General features: G+C 41.6%; 2 protein-coding genes across 2 annotated transcripts in view; both read left to right on the top strand.

The window, feature by feature from the left end:
- LOC307267031 (ankyrin-1-like) overlaps positions 1 to 20721 on the top strand; it is a gene marked incomplete at its 5' end in the record, with an annotated part of 107009 nt that overhangs the window by 75144 nt on the left and 11144 nt on the right. Inside the window, 8 exons of the mRNA XM_080049214.1 lie at positions 24 to 120; positions 492 to 720; positions 1131 to 1256; positions 1919 to 2041; positions 3560 to 3641; positions 14573 to 14647; positions 18053 to 18184; positions 18553 to 18696. Of these exons, the coding sequence (XP_079905340.1) occupies positions 24 to 120; positions 492 to 720; positions 1131 to 1256; positions 1919 to 2041; positions 3560 to 3641; positions 14573 to 14647; positions 18053 to 18184; positions 18553 to 18696 (1008 nt within the window). The remainder of the gene's footprint in view (positions 1 to 23; positions 121 to 491; positions 721 to 1130; positions 1257 to 1918; positions 2042 to 3559; positions 3642 to 14572; positions 14648 to 18052; positions 18185 to 18552; positions 18697 to 20721) is intronic.
- On the top strand, positions 5234 to 12751 carry LOC307267262 (ankyrin-3-like; the record flags this gene model as incomplete). The annotated part of the gene is made up of 5 exons (XM_080049534.1): positions 5234 to 8414; positions 9321 to 9791; positions 9897 to 11159; positions 11817 to 11965; positions 12374 to 12751. 5 exons carry the CDS (start codon positions 5234 to 5236, stop codon positions 12749 to 12751), a joined length of 5442 nt encoding a protein of 1813 aa, XP_079905660.1.

Genomic DNA, 20721 nt, shown 5'->3' with positions numbered 1-20721 from the left:
TTTTCTGTATTTCTGTCTACCAGGTGGGACGTCCCCGGCACAGTGGGAGGACATCACAGGCACCACTCCTCTCACCTTCGTCAATGACTGCGTCTCCTTCACCACCAATGTCTCTGCCAGGTCAGACACACTAGTTTTTACCACTCGGAAGAAGCAAATGTGTAAAACTAAATCCATGTACCTTATATATCTGATATGTTCATAATTTTATCACAGTTAGATTGGAATGTTCAACAGTACACAGAGTCCGGAATGAAAGCGAATGAATAAACATTAATTATTGAGCTGTGGAGAAGGCGTAGGATTAAAAAGCTTGTACTTCTTCCTACTACTTTTCACACATGTGAATGCTGATTAACGGAAAATATGCTTAGTTATACACTCATTTGAAAACAATGTGGCCATTTTTGTTTTGTTTTGTTTCATTTTGATATGTCTGAATGAAAATGATCTTCATTCAAAAAAAATATCTTCTTTCATTTCCTGTGCAGGTTCTGGTTAGCGGACTGCCACCAGATCCCAGAGACGGTGGGCCTGGCCATGCAGCTGTACAGGGAGCTGATCTGTGTTCCCTACATGGCCAAGTTTGTGGTGTTTGCCAAGATGAACGACCCGGTGGAGTCACGGCTCAGGTGCTTCTGCATGACTGACGACAAGGTGGACAAGACGCTGGAGCAGCAGGAGAACTTTGAGGAGGTGGCCCGGAGCAAAGACATAGAGGTACAGAGAGAGCTATCGGTTGGTTGTTCTCCATTCTAATCCTGTCAAAAGGCCTAGTATTACATTTCGGTTTATGTTAGATTTGTATTTTAAAGTGTTCTGCAGTTTTGGGTTTTCCAAGGGCCTCTAAATGATTGCAACAATATGATAATCTTAGATCATAAAACAAAAATGTGCAAAGAAGAGAGGGGTCAATCAATACTGAACACATATAAAGAAAATACTGAGAAAATAAATAGAACATTTTAAATGTTTGTAAGTGTCTGTGCTTAGATTACAGTTTTAAAAGGGCTTGCTACTTCCAAACTTTTTTTTAAAGTGGTTAATTAGTAACACAAGTGTTGGAACAGTGTTGCATTGTTGTTGTTGCGTGTGAGCGTCGTCCTGACCTCTGTGTTGTGTTCTCTCAGGTTCTGGAGGGCAGACCCATCTATCTGGATTGCTATGGAAACCTCGCTCCTCTGACTAAAGCCGGTCAGCAGTTAGTTCTCAACTTCTACGCCTTCAAGGAGAACCGTTTGCCCTTCTGTGTCAAGGTACTACAAAGCACTTCATCATCAACTCCTTTTCAGGCTGGAATGTGGAGTTGGATGTGAAATCTATAAATCAACGTGGCTAAAAAAAATAAAAATGGAAAGTTACTAAAATAACAGCAAGGTTGTCATAACCAAGTACACAAGGGTACAAGACGTATTTGCTGGAGAGAAGCAGTAGCCAGAAAAGTTTTGTTGTGCTGTTGCTGCCCTACTCTTTCCCACACCAGCTTTTTAATACATCCCAGTACACAGGATATATAACCTAGTTCCCTTTGCCACTGTTAAATAAAATCATGTCATTGATTGACCCCTTGAAGTGTCCTCCATAATCAATCCTCTTGCATCATTTGGTGCTCTGTTACTGTTGAAAACTATAACTTTATCACAACACAACTCATTAGAAACACAGTAGCTATGGGCAACATCATGTAAGATACAGACACGCTTTTTCAAGAAATGTTCAATTAGAAAATTCATTCTATAGATAATTTGTGAAAAATGTGAAAACTTTTAAAAAATGACCATGAAAAATAAACATGTAGTATGTATGTGATAAAGTGATATTTAAGTGTACTGTGTTGACATACCTTGAAGCACATGGGCAGTGACTACCTCCTCCATAAAGGAACAAGGTCCATAAAGAAGCAATGTTCCCTCTGTAGGTGAGAGATCCCAGCCAGGAGCACTGTGGACGTCTCACCTTCCTCAAGGACTGTAAGAGCGTGAAAGGCCTCCCGCAAACGGCCGTGTGCAACCTGAACATCACGCTCCCCGCAGTGAGGAAGGTAAAGCTGCGTGAACTCACCATTTTATGTTGTCACCTCCATAACCATGCTCATGGTTAGGGTTACTTTCGGCCCCCAATAATAACACTGATAGCTGATCGACAGAGAGAGACTTTGGCCAAACTGCCGCCACTGTGTCTTTTATCTGTTTCAAAGCTTCTCTGTATGTATTTGAATATACATATTTATTGGTTATCTTTGCAGTGGACTCTTGCCATTGGCTGTTTCATTTTGTTCCTATCTCTCTTTTGATTTGGATGACATACTTTTTGGCTGAGTTTTTTTTTTTTTAATTATCAGGCTGGCTTTTTGTTGCTTCAGTTCATTCGCTGTTTCTGCTATTGAGTGTTGGCGCTTTATACCTTTCTTTGGTGTGTGTGTGATTGCGTGTGTGCATTTTTTTTTGCTGAGTTTGCTTAAAGATGGAGTCAGGGATTCTTGGGGACGCTTGTTGTCAAAATCACTTTTTGTCAAATTCAGTGAATATTTCCTTGCGGTCCGCTACCTGTCAGTACTGTGTGTGCGCTGAAAAAAGAATCTGGTGTTAATACACAGCCTGGGCTCTGTAAACGTACCGTTTGTTTACATGCCAGTTTACAAAGCCTAGGCTGTGTACTTACTCTTTTTTTCAGTGCACACACAGCACAGACAAGTAGTGGATCATGAGGAGATATTCACAGATTTTGACGAAAAAGTGATTTTGACAACAAACATTCATCAGAATCACTAACTGCACCTTTAAGTGGCTTCTTTTTTGAGTTTGGGGCTTCTGTCATACACTTCTTTTTTCACATCCTGATGTTTCTTTTCCCCCCTGCTTTCCATTATGTTACTCCCCCTGTTTCTGCAATGCATCTTTGGAACCAGGAAATGGAGTCAGATGCTGAGGATGAGGTAAACAACACCCTCCCCACCATGTGCTTTTTCCTCTGCGCTATAGATCTAAAGTGGGCCATGCTTAGAGGCCCCACTCTTTTCATCATAGCTTTATTATTTCTGCTTTTACAAGGGCAATAAGAGCTTTCCTTGTTCAAAGCAACTTTCAGCTGCCCAATTTTGCATGATCTATTGTAAATATGAAACACTATTTGTTTAATGACCAATCCTTATCCCCCCTTTCCGCCCTACAGTATGTGATACAAATGGATTTTGAGCTTAGATGTACTTAAGTCAAGACTTACCCTTTAGTAACATTACCCTTAAACACCTTCAAGCGCTTATAATTTAGAGTTTGTAGTTGTATCATGAATAACTTAAGCTAATTTGACTAGCTTGGCATATTAACACTTATTTTAAGTATTGCTATCAGTACAAACATAGAAGATTTAATCATCTTAAAGGAGAATTTGAAGATGTATTATGCAACTATTAAATATGGTATTTGTTTTTATGTTAAATCAACCAACGCAGACAATTGGGTTCGCTTCAATATCACATAAGGTCCAAATGTTGCCCATTTGGCAGCGCTACACAATGTAGGGTAACCTAGAACTGATGTGTTGTTTGCTATTGTTGCAGACTGAAAAGCCAGAACGACGTCATACCTTTGCTTCCCTAGCCTTACGTAAGCGCTACAGCTATCTGGCCGAGCCTGCACTGAGTGAGTTTGACATTTTCACTAACAAACCCTTTATAATGAATATAATAATGCCAATTATTTCGTGGATAAGTTAGTTTATTAACCATTTTTATTAACATGTAAACTGCCTATACAATATGTAGATAGATGTGACTTACCTAATGTAATAAATGCATATTTATCATCCAACATAACATACACTGTCCACATGCTTGTTTACAACATTACCTATTTTTGCATGGTTTTAGTGAGTGGTTTTTCAGTTGGTGTGCTGTGCTTGCCCACATTGTGAGTTATTCTTCCTCTGGAATTGTTTGGTTGATTTCCACTGCTGAGTTTTCGAAGTTCAAAAACAACAACATTAAAATTTCTCTTTGACTCACCAGCAATTATGTTATAGGAATTTTGGAAGAGGGTCAAAGTTAAATTTTATGAATTTTTTAATTTGTCCCCTCTGAGTTTAAAGCTCTTTGTGATGATGTAGCAACTTTTTGTGGGACAAAAATGCATGTTAGGAGCTCTCTTGAGTTTGGCTTTCTCTCAGGTGTTTGTTTTCAGTTTTTCACTGCTTGTCACCAATTCTTATGGACCTTGCATGACAAAATGGCCCAAAACGTACGTCTTGGAAAACACCTTTTGTCATAGTTTGTTTGTAAGGAAAATGGAAACTTCTGCAGCCTTTGGCTTATTATCATTGTATGATATGTCAACATTTTCTTTGGGGAATTTGTCATCATGCAATTTCTGAACCAAACAGATAAAAGGCACTTTAAAAAGCGGATTGAAATTAGAGCCAGAATCCATAAGCTGATTTTAGAAACATCTTAAGTCCATAGAGAGAAGTTGTTTTTGTGTTTATCCTAGTGCATTTGTCTTTCCATTTTTTCTGTTGTCTATTGTTAGTCAACACCATTGTCTTTGGAATTTTACTTTGCTGCTGTTTGTGCTTTATTGAGTTTATCCATTATGTTGTTGTTGTTGCTGCTGTTGTTCAGTCATCTCCAAATCTTGAATCACACAGAAACACAACTGTTTCTTGTCATATCTCCATCGCCAATCAGTACTCAAATATCGTATCTCAGCACTTCATAAACCTGCTGTTTTTCCCTCCTTGATACCAGGACTGCGTCACTGACAAACTCTTCCTCCTCTGATCTTTTCTTCTTTTACATCTTTCCTTCCTTTTCCTTCCCCGGCATTATTTTCTGTTACTTCTTACTCTTCCACATTATTTTGATATTTTTTTTTTTTACCATTCCTTCTTTATCATTATTTTTTTTACAAATCCCTCTGAAGAAACCACAGTCGAGCGAAGCAGCACAACAGCAAGAACACTGCCTGCTGGTTACCCTCACAAACCTGTCTTTCCAACCAGACCTTACCCACCATGGTCGACTGCTCCTATTACCGTCCCTGGCCAAACAAGGCCCGTTGGAGTGGGGGGTTCCCTCCTCCCTACCGATTCACCGGCAGGCTCACCAGCTGCTTCTCCATTGAAAACAACCTGGCCCCATTCCTCCCCGTCCCCTGCATGCCCTGCAACTATCAAATCCACCCTGGGAGCTCCGCCACCAGCACCTACCCACTCATCCCCAGTAAAATCAGTTAGCAACATGGTGTCCTCATCCCCCATCAGGAATTACAGGAATATGCCTTCACCCATTAAAACAGTTGTCCAACAAGGGCAGTACCCTGTCCAGGGCTCTGCCAGCCTTGTGTCTTCTGGAGTCCCATCTAAACCTGCCACAGATCCAGCATCTATCAAAACCCTTGCTTCAGCATACACATCAAGGACTTCCCCACATCACTCAATATCAAACGGTTCTGTATCAGAGAGGTCATCAGCTCGTATTACTGCTCCAGCATCGCCAAAGACCTCTTACAACATATACAATACTAATCAGCCTTTTAAAACTGCCCGTGGGTCCACAGTTGCGGCAGATTCAGCCGTACTTAACCTTTCCCCTGTGAAAAACATCTCCAACATGTCCTCTTTGAAAACCGCTGTGGATTCAACGCTCTCATCCAGAGGAGGAAGGTCATCCCACTCATCTATCTCCTCGACTGGGCAGACAACCATCGCTTCTTCAGAACTATCAACAATGAACGGATCGCTTTCGCCTGTTAAATATCCATCCTCCTCCTCAACACCATCCTCCCCTTCTTCTCGCCATCTCTCAGAGAGAAGTAGCAGCCTTCAGGAAAGAATACAGGCCACAACCCAGGCAGCAACCTCCAGTGTCAGTGCAGCCATAAACGAAGCTATAGACTCAAATTCTGTGTCGGGTTATGGCACTCTTAAATCATTGACCTCATCACGTAGGACTGCAACAGCAAGTTCTGCTTATGGTTCTCTGAGATCTGTAGCTGCATCCTCCAGCTTGACACCTTCATCGCATACGGTGACTGTGCCTGTATTTTCGTTACTCAACGTCATTCCAGAGACCCCTGTCAAACCAGGGCCAGGGTCTCTCAAAATGGCACTCCCTGATTCTCCTCGTGCCACATCCTTGTCTCCTTCCTCTTTGTCTAACTGTATAACCACATCAAAAATAAACTCCCAACTGAAGTCCCCTCCATTTATCACACCGGCCATAATCCACACAACTGCCACTTCTAACCAGGAGATACTAAAAGATGTAGCAGATATGAAAGAGGATCTGATCAGAATGACAGCTATCCTACAGACAGACACACAGACAGCAGCTAAGACTGTACAAACATCCCTAACTGGCACTCCTAAAGAGACCAAGTTAGAGGATGAGGAAGCTTTTACTATAGTGGAGAAAGTCAAAGAAGATTTAGTTAAAGTCAGCAAGCTATTACAAAAAGACATCAGGAGTGAAGCTAAGGCCATTGCAGCTCAAGGGAGAGACACAGATGATGAATGGGAGGAATTTTCCAAAGATGAGATTGATGAGGCAGAAAGAAATACCATTTCAGACCATTACAGTCCTTTTGATGAAAACACACTCCTGCTCAAACACAAGTCAATGTCAAGCAAAGACTTAGAGTTGGCCGAAGTTGTAGATTTCTTAACAAATAACATTGGCGCTAGCTCTCTCTCCAAAATGGCGGAGTTAAAAAGTAGGTATGAGGAGGAGGCAAAAAGGGATGGGGAGGAGAAACAGAAACGTGTTCTCAAACCATCTATGTCAATACAAGAGCACAAGCTCAAAATGCCTCCACCGGTCTCAGGCATGCTCAGATCTCCCTCAGAGAAGGACCTAAGCAAACTTACTGAATCATATCAGGGATCGGACACTATATTAGAATCGCCAGAGGACCTGTCTCATGAGCAGGATAAGAGTCCCCTGTCAGACAGTGGGTTTGAGACCAGAAGTGAAAAGACGCCCTCTGCTCCACAGAGTGCAGAGAGTACAGGACCTAAGCCTTTATTCACAGACATACCCATCCCCCCTTGCGTTACTGAGACCAGGACAGAAGTGGTCCACATTAGAAGCTATGATGATCTTTGTGAGCCTTTGTTAATGGACGAAGCTGCATCTGCTCTTCCTTCTATAGAGCCAGATGCAGGTTCATTGAGCTCCATAGAGGAATCAATGATGAATAAAAGTATGTGTCTTAAAGAGGAAACTCATACTCAGATTACTACTACTACTAGAATGGTTTATCACAAGCCCCAGCTGACTGATGGAGCAGAGATGATGGAGGAAGGTATGTCAGTTAGAGATATCATGAAAGCTTTCCAGTCAGGTAGGGATCCATCTAAAGAACTTGCAGGCCTTTTTGAACACAAAGCTAGCCAGGATTCCGTCAAAGGTGATGAGCTGACCCCTAGATTTCTTGACAGAGACATTAAATCAAAGCCCAAAGTGGAAAGGATAATCGAGGTTCATATTGAAAAGGGCCACAACACAGCAGAGCCGACTGAGTTTATTATCCGGGAACATAAGAATCACCCTGAGCTTTATGTCTATAAAGGAGACCATGGAATTAAGGAACTTATTGATTATGATGAGGCCCAACAGGAAGAAGAGGAGCTCACTGCTGAAGAATCCCTGCCCTCCTTCCTAGATACATCGCGCGTTAACACCCCAGTGTCACAGGAGGAAGACAGCCGCCCAAGTTCTGCCCAGCTGATAGGAGATGATTCGTATAAAGCCCTAAAATTGTTGAGCCAGCAGTCCGTAGAGTACTATGATGATGAGCTATCAGAGGTCAGAGGCGAGTCATATAGGTATGCTGAGAAAATGCTCCTCTCAGAGAAACTTGACACGTCACCGCTGTCTCATTCTGACACAGAGGATTCAGCAATGGTGACTGACAAGAAAGTTTCTGAGGGGAGTGGTAGCCGTGGCACTGAGAGTCAGCAGCATGGAAGCCCCAAGAGAGAGTTTGTCTCTGAGTCGTCAAAACATGGGTCCCCTAAATCTGGGAAATTCATGCACAGGGATGATCCATCTCAGTTTGATAAGGTGACAGTGCTCCATTACTCCACAGAACCGGGCAGCCCCAAACATGCAGTTTGGATGCGATTTACAGAGGATAAACATGACAGGAGCAGGGACAAGCTTCTATATGAGGATAGGGTAGATCAAACTGTAAAGGAGGCTGAAGAAAAACTCAGTGAGGTGTCGCAGTTCTTCCGTGACAAAACAGAGAAGCTTAATGATGAGCTGCAGTCCCCTGAGAAAAAGCCTGTCAAACGAGAGCCAAAAGAACCAAGGTCATGGCCTAGCTCAGCCTGCAATAGCCCTGAGAAAATGCAGCAGAAACCTCAAAAAGTAGAAGAGGTTTTCAGTAAAAGCAAACTCAGGGAGCCTTCTGTTGGTAAGATAATTGGCAATACAGCTACCACAGAAAAGAAAAGCACTAGCTTACCAGGCACTCCCCAGAAAAGCAGTCGGTCTCATATCAGTGAGGATAAAATCAAACAGCAAACTAAAACAAGTGAGTCTGAACCCTCCTCTCCCTCTCATGTAACATCAACATCCAAAGTCAGTGCTGTGAGAATGAAATTTGAATCTGAAGCTCAGAAACAAAGTCAGTCCAGTCCAATCAAAATTCCTCCCCCAGTCCAACCAAAACCTTCAATTAAGAAATTACAGGAGAGCAAACTTCCTGTTTATCAGTTTTTTGCAGGAGGAAAAGCATCAAATGTATCTGAAACATCAGAAGAAGGAAGCCAGAATAGGGATGTTGAGAAAAATAAGTGTGCTGCAACAGACAGCAGTAAACCTGCTCTGATAACACCTAAAGCCCCAAAACATACAGGAGACAAGCTGGTAAACAAAGATATCCCAGAAGTCTCATTGCAAAAACAAGTTAATGAAACTGAGACTAACAAAGCAACTTCTAAAGAGAAAGCTATCCATTCTGGTATAACTCAGGAAAATAAAGAAAGCAATAAAGGTCGGACACCTCCTACTAGACTCGTTGAGAAAGATAGTGAAGCTCAAAAGCACCAACATGTCAGACAAAGTGAGACTGCTTCCAAAGAAGTAATAGCTGAGGTGTCTAGAAAAGGTACAGAAGAACCACTAAACAAAAACCTTAGAAAAAAGACAGAATCCCAAATCCCTGTGAGATTGCCCTCTACTTTAGATATTGACACCACAAAAAAACAGACGATAACTAAACCCTCACAGATACCTACATTATGTAAGAATAAAATACTGAAGAGTCCTGAGAGAACCCCAGCAAAAACAGATACAAAACTGACTTTTGAAATTTTAGATAACGCACCAAAAGACTCTAACTCCAACAACCTAACCAGCTCTCGAGAAACACTGGAGAAGGTCTTAACCCCTCCAGTTGCTACAACAACAAAAGAGAATTTCAAAGGCATCAAAACATTACCTGTGTATGTCAGTGCCCAGGTGGGAAGGCAGGCAGAGAGAGAGGCCAAAGGGGCGCTGTACTCAGTCAAACAAACATCCAGCTCAGCACTAAGTCCCATAAGTCCGGATGATGACACACTAGAACAGGTATCTTTCATGGATAGCTCAGGGAAAAGCCCCATTACACCAGACACCCCCAGCTCTGAGGAGGTTAGCTATGACCTCACAGCCAGGACCCCTGATGGCTTTATGGGATTCATAACAGGACAACCTAGCCCCATCATTGAGGTATCTGAAGGATCAGAGGAAGAGGACCATGACAAAGCTGTTTTCTCTTTTAAAGAGGTCCTACCAGAAAGAAAAACTAGTGTTCATGCCAACCAAGCAGATCTTGCTAATGCTAATAAGCAAGAAACAACAATGAATGATAACCAGCAGGAAATAAGTAATAGAAATCAGAAAGAAACTACAGTCAATGACGGGTATGAAGAAGTGACAGGGCAGGAGGAGCAAGAGGTCGCAAAAGACAAAGGTATTGCATATATTGAGTTCCCTCCCCCTCCTCCTTTGGACTCGGCTTCAGAAATTTCAGACACAGAAAGGAAAGGTTCCTGTAACTCTTCAGAGACTGAGACAGAAATGATGGAGGTGAACTTGCAGGAAGAACACGACAAGCATCTGATGACCGAGCCAATTATACGTATTCAACCTCCTACCCCAGTGCCTCCTGATGACAGTCAATCAAATGGGGAAGAGGATGACAGATCGGATGATGAGTCAATGTTCCAACCCATTCCTTGCAGGAAAATCACTTCCAAAGTTCATGAGGAGGGACAGGAAAAGAAGGACAAGGAAAAGGCATCTAAAGCCAAGAAACAGGACAAAAATGGGAACAGCAAAGAGCTTCAAGTTGCGACGAATGGCTCCAACGGTTCCAATGGTTCTAAAGGTTCTAATGGCAAAGCAGAAGAATACGAATACGAACAAAATGGAAATGACCAGTCAATAACGGACTGTTCAATAGCCACAACGGCCGAATTTTCTCATGACACAGATGCAACAGAGATAGACTCCCTAGACGGATATGAACTCCAAGATGAGGATGATGGCCTGTGCGAGCAAGCAGATTTGCGGCTCTATGGTCTTCCTGACAGTCGAAGAGATGTGTGGGCAAACGACACATTTAGGAACACTGATCGCTCTTTTCCCCCGACCAAACTGGAAGTTATTGAAGAGGAGAAATCCCCAGAGGAAATTCAAAATGACACTTTGAAAAAAGATACCCTCTCAAATGGGGAAACTCCTGATGATGTTAGTAAGGATGGGGTTAAAGGTCAGGAACAAAAACCCTCAGATAAAGAGGGATTTTCAGACACTTACTTTAGTTATAAGTTAGGAGAGGAGTTTAACTCTCCTTTTAAGACTGTTGCCACTAAAGGGCTGGACTTTGACCCTTGGCCCAGTAAAGGTGGAGAAGAAGAAGTTGTTGACATGGGAGGGACACAGGAAAGCAATGGTGAGCCTAAGCCTTTTGGACTGGCCGTGGATGACCAGTCTCAGGCCACAACACCAGACTCTACCCCGGCCCGAACGCCAACGGACGATAGCACGCCGACGAGCGAGCCAAACCCATTCCCCTTCCATGAAGGGAAGATGTTTGAGATGACACGCAGTGGTGCGATTGACATGAGCAAGAGGGACATGGTGGAGGAGAGGCTCCAGTTTTTTCAGATTGGTGAGCATTATTTCTCAGCGGGCAGGTACAGGGTCAGGGACTCAGAGGAAGATTCCTCCTCACAACACAGGGATGTTTTTTATACTCAGAATCCCACAGATACTTTAACAGTCCCTCAAGTCTCTATTCAAACTACTACTGTCCAGCTAGAAATATCTAATTCGACTGGCAGTTACACAACATGCAGAGACTCAATGTCAAACCCCGAGCCTAAATTCTCCACTTTTAGAGCAGGATTTAAGACATCTGATAAAACCTCTGATGCTTCTAAAAGCACCTTTGATCGTACTAATGACAAAACCTCAGGAACAACTGTAGATAATTCTTATTCTGTAACCTCAAACTGTATAGATTATTCTAATTTTAGTACATCACACATAACAGATTTAAATAATCGACCGTCAGGCATCACAGATTATCATTCAAATAACAGAATTGATTCAGGTACATCCAAACAGGGGGACTACTTGGATTGGATCTCAGAAAATCAGAGCACTTCTTACCAAAGCACATGTTATTCTTCCGCACCTTCACAACAGATTAGCAATCCTGAAACATGGAGCAACTATGCTAGTAGCAACTTCCTTGACTCCCATTATAGCCATTCAGATGTCACCCAGCCTGGCAGTTTTGTGTTAAACGTATTGTCCTCTTCAGAACCCACTCTGCAGGAGGTTAGCAGGATAGAAGCATCCTTTAATGAGCTAGAGGAGAACAGCAGGGAAGGCAGGGATCTTACTAATGTAGCAATAACAAACACAGGAGCCAAAGAGGTCAAAGGCAAGATATGCATGTCCAGGTTACCGGTGAGGATGCCCAGTCACAAACTATGCAGTAAAAGTCAACCGAAAGTAAAATGCAAAGCACAAAAAAACATTGATAAATTGCCCATCAGGAAATATGCCATGCGGAATTTCAGGGAAAGATTAGACCCTTTTGAAAATGTCTTTCCTAAATCTAGAATTCCAGTTTTGAAAGCCATAAAGTCCTCATTTTGTTCCCAAGAGAAGAAGCAGGTTAGGACCAAATCTAGGGTGATTGATAGAAGCCTTAATACAACAAAGGGGAATAAACAACTAACAAAAGGCAGCTCCAGTACTGAACGCAGATCCAGTTTAGTGAAAACCCCAAGTAAAAGTAGCACAAATGAGACAGGTAGAAAAATCACTACAGTGTCCTCACAAAACTGTAAAACAAGGTCTGTCAATAGCCAGGCAGCTAAACCTTCGGACAAAACCATTCCCAAGGAGGCTGAAACAAAGTTAGAAGGGAGAACACTGCCCACTGAGGACGAAGAGAGCTGCAGCCTCAGCACTACCAGGAACACTTCCTTGTCAGAACCATCTAGAGCTTCTAGAAGTTCCCGTCACGCTTCACGCACCTCTCCCTCCACCTCCACCAGCACCACCAACACACCAACACCATCTGCTAGAGATGTGAGAGCTCAGGTTGAGCAGGCCAGCAGTGAGAGGATGAGGAGGAGGAAGAGTAGGCGGACACATGGAGTGAAGGAGCAAGAGCAGAAGGTGGAAGGGAGTCAGGTTGATCAACCAATCACGGCTCCTGTCACGGAGAACCAGACTAGTTTGTAAACTCTTTCTAAACACTTGATATACTTGATCTTTTCTCTATGAGATGCATGTAGCTGTTGTGGGTGATTTGTGATGTGACTTTGTAAGTGTAGACGTCACTTCTTCTTCTTCTTCCTGTCATTCTTGTTATCTGTGTCGTGTGTTGTCTGGTTTAGACAAAGAGGTAAAGGCTAAGACACGGAGAATCCATGACAGAATCAGCAGTGCTCAAACAAGTGACCTTGGATCAAGCAAGATATTTAATTTAGCTGTTTGGCCTTTACAATCTGTTAGGGAAAGGAGTGTCTCTAAATGTGCTATGACAGTGGATCAGTTGCCAGTGAGAGCTTTACTGCAGACTATAGTGATGTCTTTGGCTCCAGGAAAAAAAGGTACAGGAACTTACATTTCAATATCAGCAAAACACTGTTTAGGTTTGGAATTAATGCACACTTGAGGGGCTAAGTCAAGAATGAGTATGAACTATGAATTCCTTTCTATTACTATGGGGTCTTAAAGGCTACCACACACATTGTCACTTTCACTTCACACTTAGGATTTAGAAGTTAGCGCCGCACCTCACCACATGACACCACACCACTCACTTCTACCCTCAACACGATAGAGACCTAGATGTAAAAAAATATTGTTCGGGGGAAATATCTATGACCTTGTGTTTTGTTTTGGTCTGCTTGCCTGTTGTAGATATCATTTGGTGGTACTGTTGCTCTCTGAAAACACTGCGAAAACAATTCATCGGCTGAACTTGACAATCACATGAACGTCAGCTGCAGAGGAGTGTTTCAGTGTAGCCAGTCATTCGCAACACGGTGCAAAACGAAGTGCAGCTTGATGACTTTGGATTTCAAGTTGAAGCCATGAATTGCTTTTATCAGTGTGAGGGAATGTTGCCTGATGGTAGATCGTTTGTTGTTAGTGATGTGATACAATTTCTTTAACTCTTTAAACTTTGACTACTAATATTAATACTACTGAACATCCAACATTATAGTGTGAAAATGTGTGTACTTTTCTGGCCTTACAAAGCCTCATGCTCTCGATTTTTATTTAGTTTTTTTTTATCAGTTTTACTGATGTTTTGTGATAGTGCTAGTGCAGAAGTAGTCACTGCAACGACCAAATTATATATATTTTTCATATTTCCTGTTTATTTAGTTGTTCCCATTAGAACTTTGTATTTTAGATAGTCTAGTAAATCTTTTTAAAGACTTCGACAATTTTAAAGTACAATACTATTTAAGTCCCATTCAGATTGGGTATCTCATTTCACAAGGTTTAACGATTAAGAGAAGATATAAGGATTATACCCCTATGGGCTGTCTAGTCTAACACCTAAAGGAATAGTCTGACATTTGTAAGCATCTGTTCCCAAAATGTCTTCAAGCAAGCAATTCATCATCCAAGCTGAATCACTGGGGATAGTCTGGCTAGAATTTTTTTTTTTTATGTTTTTTTTTATCTGAGGTGAGACCTAGGAAAGTGAGCTAAAGTTAGTCTTACTGTTTGTTCAGTCACCAACACTATCAGTTTATGGCAAAAATATTGATAAAACCTTCTTTATTCATAAAAATATGTTCAGGTATTTTAATAAGTAGTTATTTAGTAGGGGTTATCCTCAGACCACATTAATATCTACAATCTGAATCAGACAAACTTTCAGTTCACAATCCCAATCTGTTTATTTTTGTCCTCTGCGGCCATTTTAAATTAGCCATATGGTGTATCTCTTCCTGAGAGGCCCATTTAATTAATTTGGGGACTGTTGTCGTATTACCACATGCTAATTGTTTGTGTCCTGCCCCGCCCTGCTTTCATGCACAGGCCCTCAGAGTCCCTGTGAGAGAACAGACCTCCGCATGGCCATAGTAGCCGACCATCTCGGACTCAGCTGGACTGGTGAGTCTATGCAAATGTGACTGTTTTACACTCTGTCAAACAAACACACACACACACACACTCTCTCTCTCTCTCTCTCTCTCTCTCTCTCTCTCTCTCTCTCTCTCTCTCTCTCTCTCTCTCTCTCTCTCTCTCTCTCTCTCTCTCTCTCTCTCTCTCTCTCTCTCTCTCTCTCTCTCTCTCTCTCTCTCTCTCTCTCTCTCTCTCTCTCTCTCTCTCTCTCTCTCTCTCTCTCTCTCTCTCTCTCTCTCTCTCTCTCTCTCTCTCTCTCTCTCTCTCTCTCACACACACACACTCACACACACAGTATTTAGCGATGCACAAATACCAATATACCTTCCATATTATGTTAATGATGCAACATAGAGAACCATCTGGAGTGGTTGGCGTAAAAGTCGAAAAGCACTTATGATAACAGTGTTTCCCCTAGAATTTTTTTTAGGCCCGGTGGTAAGAGCTGATAAAGAGTATGCGCGCCGCGTGGGTATCAAATTTCTAGAAGAAATTGACCAAAACGAACCCCATTTGGGATGAGCCTCTTTTAAAAGCCTGTTAAGAATGAGGGCATAGGGTTATGCTTTCACATTCAGTACGTTTGTACATGTGGTGTTTCTCACAGGATTTTTAGATCCTGCTGGGTGAGAATGGACCTTCTAGTGGGGTCTGGGGGTATCCCCCTGCAGAAGAAAACTTTATCCTTTTAAAGTTAAATGCATCAATCTGGTGCACTTTGAGCGGTGAAATCTGATTAATTATGTGCTCTGTAAACAACTGTCATATGTCCTGCCTATAACTATTTCCTGTAATAATTTGGAGACACAAGCCATGTAAACTATTGAAGAAAAACACGTGGATTTCAATAAAAAACAATAAACACTAAGATCTAATATAGACAGGTCCTGTCTAGGACTCATTTCTGGAATAATCTGAATCACCTAACCTTGAAGCTAGCCTACTGACATTTTTTTTTATTTATTTTTTAGGCAAATAGCCTTGTTGAAAATAAATAATTAACATAGGCTACACATCATGATTAGCCTATTAACATGTGTGCTACATAAGGCAAATTCCCTATTCCGACCATTATATTTCATCTAGCCTATTTCTCAATTTGAAACATAAAAATAAAGTAGCATTGAAAATACAAAAAAATAAAGCTTGTAGCCCCACTATGGCCTGCTGTTTTCAAGATAACTTAACAGTTAAAACAATAAATACATTAATATGTCCCTTGAAAATAAATGAATGCTCTTCTGAGAATGGCAAAGGCAGTAGCAGTGTGGCACTTCTGTAAACTTACTGAAACGTGTGCATGCCGTTTTTTCAGCGCTGTCTCTGCTGTTGATACAGATTGGTTGTGTTGCCACGGCGACGTAGCGATTTCAACTTTCTAAGTTTTGCTCAGCACTTTTTCCTGTTCAACGTCCCTGTTACTGAGTCCTTAATATTTCCACAGAGCAGGCGCTGGTTTTATTTTCGCCACTAGTTCAGCGTTTGCTTGCTAGTCATGCTTCTGCTCATTGGCTTCCGTGTTTAACAAGTGCGCACCGAATGCACACGCGCATCGAGCCGCGCGCAGACACACACACACACGCAGACACACAGATCAGCTGATGGGATGATCAAACGAGAGGTTGTAAAGACAGGCGCACACGAGGGGTAGACCGACAGTGCCGCGCAGACGCGCGCAAATGATTATTACGGAATCAATGAAAGATTGATTAAAAAAAAAAAAAAAAAAAAAAAAATGATTTAAGTCAGGCTGCTGTTGGCCTGGCGGGGGGTCTCGTTGGCCTGGCGGCCCCGCCAGGCCTGTATAATGGTAGGGGAACCACTGGATAATATTCAATATGTTCAAAGATTGACATTAACATTAGATATGATGCCCATATTGCAGCAAACAGGATTCAGTATGAGTGGCTTTCATGGAGCACAACACACAGCTCTCAAACCAAAGTTTTCACAGCGTCTGTTGCCATCTGGTGGACACAGTGTATAATCATTCATGAGCAGTACTGCAGTGGTATTTATAGCTCCATATAGCATCATCACTGCACATATGATACAGCCAGAAAGTTGGAACCATCTCAAAACTTTTAGATTGCATTTTAGGTCTTCACTTATTTATCTTTTAAACATATGTACCTCATGATAAGACATTAGAGTAAGGAGGGTGAAAAAAAAATACTGTACTAATGAATATAACATTCATTTTATTAGATTAACAGCTTTCATAGTGATTTGTGTATATTCTCCTATGTCATGTTTCTTCATGTTACAGTGAGTGCAAGAGGAACAGTAGGATGACTTTATGTATGTTGTGTGCTCGAGAGCAGTGATAAGGGTGTGGCCTCTGCAGTTGAGTCCGAGCCTGACCACCTGCACTGCAGCAGTGCCCACGCCCGTCTGTCTGTGTGTCTGTGTGTGTGTGTGTGTGTGTGTGTGTGTGTGTGTGTGTGTGTGTGTGTGTGTGTGTGTGTGTGTGTGTGTGTGTGTGTGTGTGTGTGTGTGTGTGTGTGTGTGTGTGTGTGTGTGTGTGTGTGTGTGTGTGTGTGGGCGTCACCGTGTGTGCAGGCACAGTCATCGTGTGTGTGTGTGAAGTGTTTATGGGTGTGAAAAGCTGCAGTTGTATGCCTGCCTGTCTGTCCAGGGCAGTGACTTGAGTGAGTGAGTGCTCAGTAGGAGAAAAAAAAGGAACCTAATCCATATTTAATGTGTGTTCCTGTTGCATAGCTGCAGTGAAGCGGTAGAACTGCTGAACATTCTGTACTCGGGGTTTGTAAATTTATAGTGAGTGTGCTTGTGTGTACAAGCAGCATTTCACTGCCCCATTAGCTTCAGACTGTGTATTTCGTCACAGTGTTTTGGAGTTACGTTCATTTAGCAAATGAGCACTAAGGAATACAATTAACATGGTATTGACTCAAATCATAATGATTTTACTGGTCTACGGATTCTCTATATCTTTTGAAGATAATTATAATTCCTGTTTTTCTAATAATAATAATCATAAATTGTACGTATTTATCTAGCGCTTTTTTTTAACTCAAAGGCAGTTTTTCTGCATTTGTACACCTGTTAATACGTCCCGTGTTGCATCAATTTATTTGCACCACATGTGCTATATCAGATAGCAGTTCTTTTTCATAGGAGTTTCTGCATCTGTGGAGGCAGAGGAATCTACTTAAATTTGCTGCTGTCAGAAAAATCGTAGTTTAAAGAAAAACATTGGGACTTACAAACACAGAACATGGCGATTAACAGAGGATATAGTGCCGTATTGCCAGTGCAGACATTTTCATTAGAAATAGACTCCTGCGCCTTGCAACATTAACGCTAAGGCTTGAACCGCTGTGCAACAAATTACTGCATCGTTAAAGTTTTTATTTCTTTCTGCCGTTCCAGAGCTGGCCAGGGAGATGGATTTCTCCGTGGATGAGATCAACTACATCAGAGTGGAGAACCCCAATTCCCTGACAGCACAGAGTTTCATGATGCTAAAGAAATGGGTGCATAGGGACGGTAAAAATGCCACAAGTAAGCAGTGTGTGTGTGTTTGTGTTTGTGTTTGTATGTATGTGTGTGTGTGTGTGTGTGCGTGTGTGTGTGTGTATGTGCCTGCACTGTTGTCTATGGAAAGAAATGGATAAGTTCGTTGAGATTTATTTAAAATAGTGACCGTGCATATTGATGAATATTTATGTAAATATGTAAGATCATAGCGGTTAGCTAATTTACATCAGGTTGATATTAAATATGACTATGTGTCCTAGCTGACATCATCATATATCACAGCTACATATTTCAGTTGCTAGTCTGTGACATTATGAAGGTTTTATGGCTAATGCATGTGAAATAAGTTCCTGTAAATAAAAGTCTCTGTCTCTCTCTCCACTCCTCTCTAGCGGACGCTTTAACGGCGGTGCTGACTAAGATCAATCGGTTGGATATTGTGACCTTGCTGGAAGGGCCCATTTTTGACTACGGTAACATTTCAGGCACACGCTGCTTTGCCGATGATAACGCAGTATTCCCGGATCAGTCCGATGGTAAAGTGTAGCCCACCCTATAGCTGAACTTCTCAGTCTATCTCTCAGTCTATCCCTTCACCCTTTTTTCACCTCCTTTTTCTCAGCTCAGATAGTCCCAAAGAACCAATCAGGCCTTGACCAAAAACAAGTTGGCAAGTCAAATAAGAAATTTTAATGATTTAATGCTCCAGTAGGTTTATTGAGCTTAAAATAAATGGACCATCAGGTAGTAATAGTGTTAGGGTTGTCGAGCAGTCACCCCAGTCAGCCGCTGGGCATTGGAACGTTAATGGCAAGTTATAGATGTTTGGGTGAATTTGGATATATTTTATAAAACTTCGGTAAACATTTTTACCATTTGGGGGGCATGACACTTTTTTAGTATGTGTGCCTTTTTTTCCTTTTTCTTTTTTTAATAAAAGCATGAATGTAAGCCTCTAGTAATATGAATTGGTGTCTTTGTCCCATCTGATCATTGTATTGATATTCGTAAAGGTTGAAGCACATTTTTCAGATGGGTTAGGGCCACTGGTTCACGATTTGGTTTTATAATAGTTATGTTTATGTGTATATGGTTTATGTTTCACTTTTTTAACTGATACCCACCCTTCCTTTTCTTTGTCAATTCCGTGTCATATGCTGTTAGTAAATACATAAAAACATAATTATAACAACCAACTTATATGATAACTGCATGCTTGCTTCAAGCAGAATGGCAAGTCCTTCTCTCTTTCTAACTTTCTCTCTCTCCTCTTCAATGAAAATGAAATGTGGCAGCTACCAGTACACTCCGATTCTGACAGAACCAATGAGGAACATTTCATGAATTAGTTCACAATGTGCCTTTGTTTATAACATATACAGAATGTTATGAAGCAAGTAGCCCTTTGATCACTATGTAAGTTAGTTGTACTAATTCATATTTTTAGTTATCCTATTCAACAAAAAACTTTTCCACTTCAACAGTTAAAACTTTACTTGTACTTAGTCTGCTTGAAAGATCAAAGCGCAGGACCCCCAGCACAATTTTGAGGAACTTTGTTTATCAAGAAAATAAATCAAAAAAAGTATTTTTCAGCAGTCATCAGAGGAATCTACTTAAATAGTAAGTGTTATGCAGGCACACTTTAAGATAAAGTTCTGGAATGGGCCTCATTGGTTTCTGAATCTCATCTTAACACAAGGATCAGTGTTTGCTATTTCTGTAAACAGTGGAGCAAAGATGATCTTTTTTGCCAAGATGATCCGGCGTGAAACCCGACATTTAACAGATGAAAACAAGTCAATAAAATGCATGGCTGTGGCTTTGTGTGGGTGGCTGCCTGCTCTTGTGTTGTTGGCTTCCAACAATACACTCTTTAACACTCTCCAAATGGGTGGAGCCTTTTCAACATATCCACGAGTGACTCCTTAAATTAATAGTTCAAATTTTTTATTTTTTAGCTTTTTGCCTCACTCTCCGGCTCAGGTGACAGAAACCATCCCTTAACCTGAGTGTGTATTATTGATCAAGAACTGGGCACTGGTTGCTCATCCAGGTTACAGTTATAACGGTTTTTGTCGCCTTTTCTTGAGCCGGAGAATAAGGCAAAAACCTAAAAATTTAAAATGTTGAACTATTCCTTTAAAGCACACTATAGGAGCCACATCCAATATGTGTGGAGTGTGCTCCGTGTGGTTGACTCCCGGGTGACTGGTTGACGCGCTGTGTGTCTCAATGTTTGTAGCCTAGTTGTGGTTGTTAAAACAATGACTGAACCAAGCGATCATCTCCGGTGCAGACCGTTTATTTTGACACCAATTACGGTACATGTGATTAGGAATACATGGACATTTATAATGTCTATGACGGAATACGTTTGTTAGTTCCTCAGTGATAACAACTGTCAGCTTCTAGCGGTCAAAAACCGTGAGCCCTTCCGGGGTCAAACAACAAACAAACGATCAAGTGACGCACCTTTTATACCTGTGCCCCAGGCAATAGGGCAGTGACACCAGGTGGACAACACATGACATGACAACATATAGATACCCACAAATGGC

Source organism: Ammodytes marinus, assembly GCF_949987685.1.
Source record: "Ammodytes marinus genome assembly, chromosome: 20".
NCBI lineage: Eukaryota > Metazoa > Chordata > Actinopteri > Uranoscopiformes > Ammodytidae > Ammodytes > Ammodytes marinus.
Note: the sequence above shows the minus strand (reverse complement) of the source record. Positions and strands in the feature narration are given on the sequence as shown.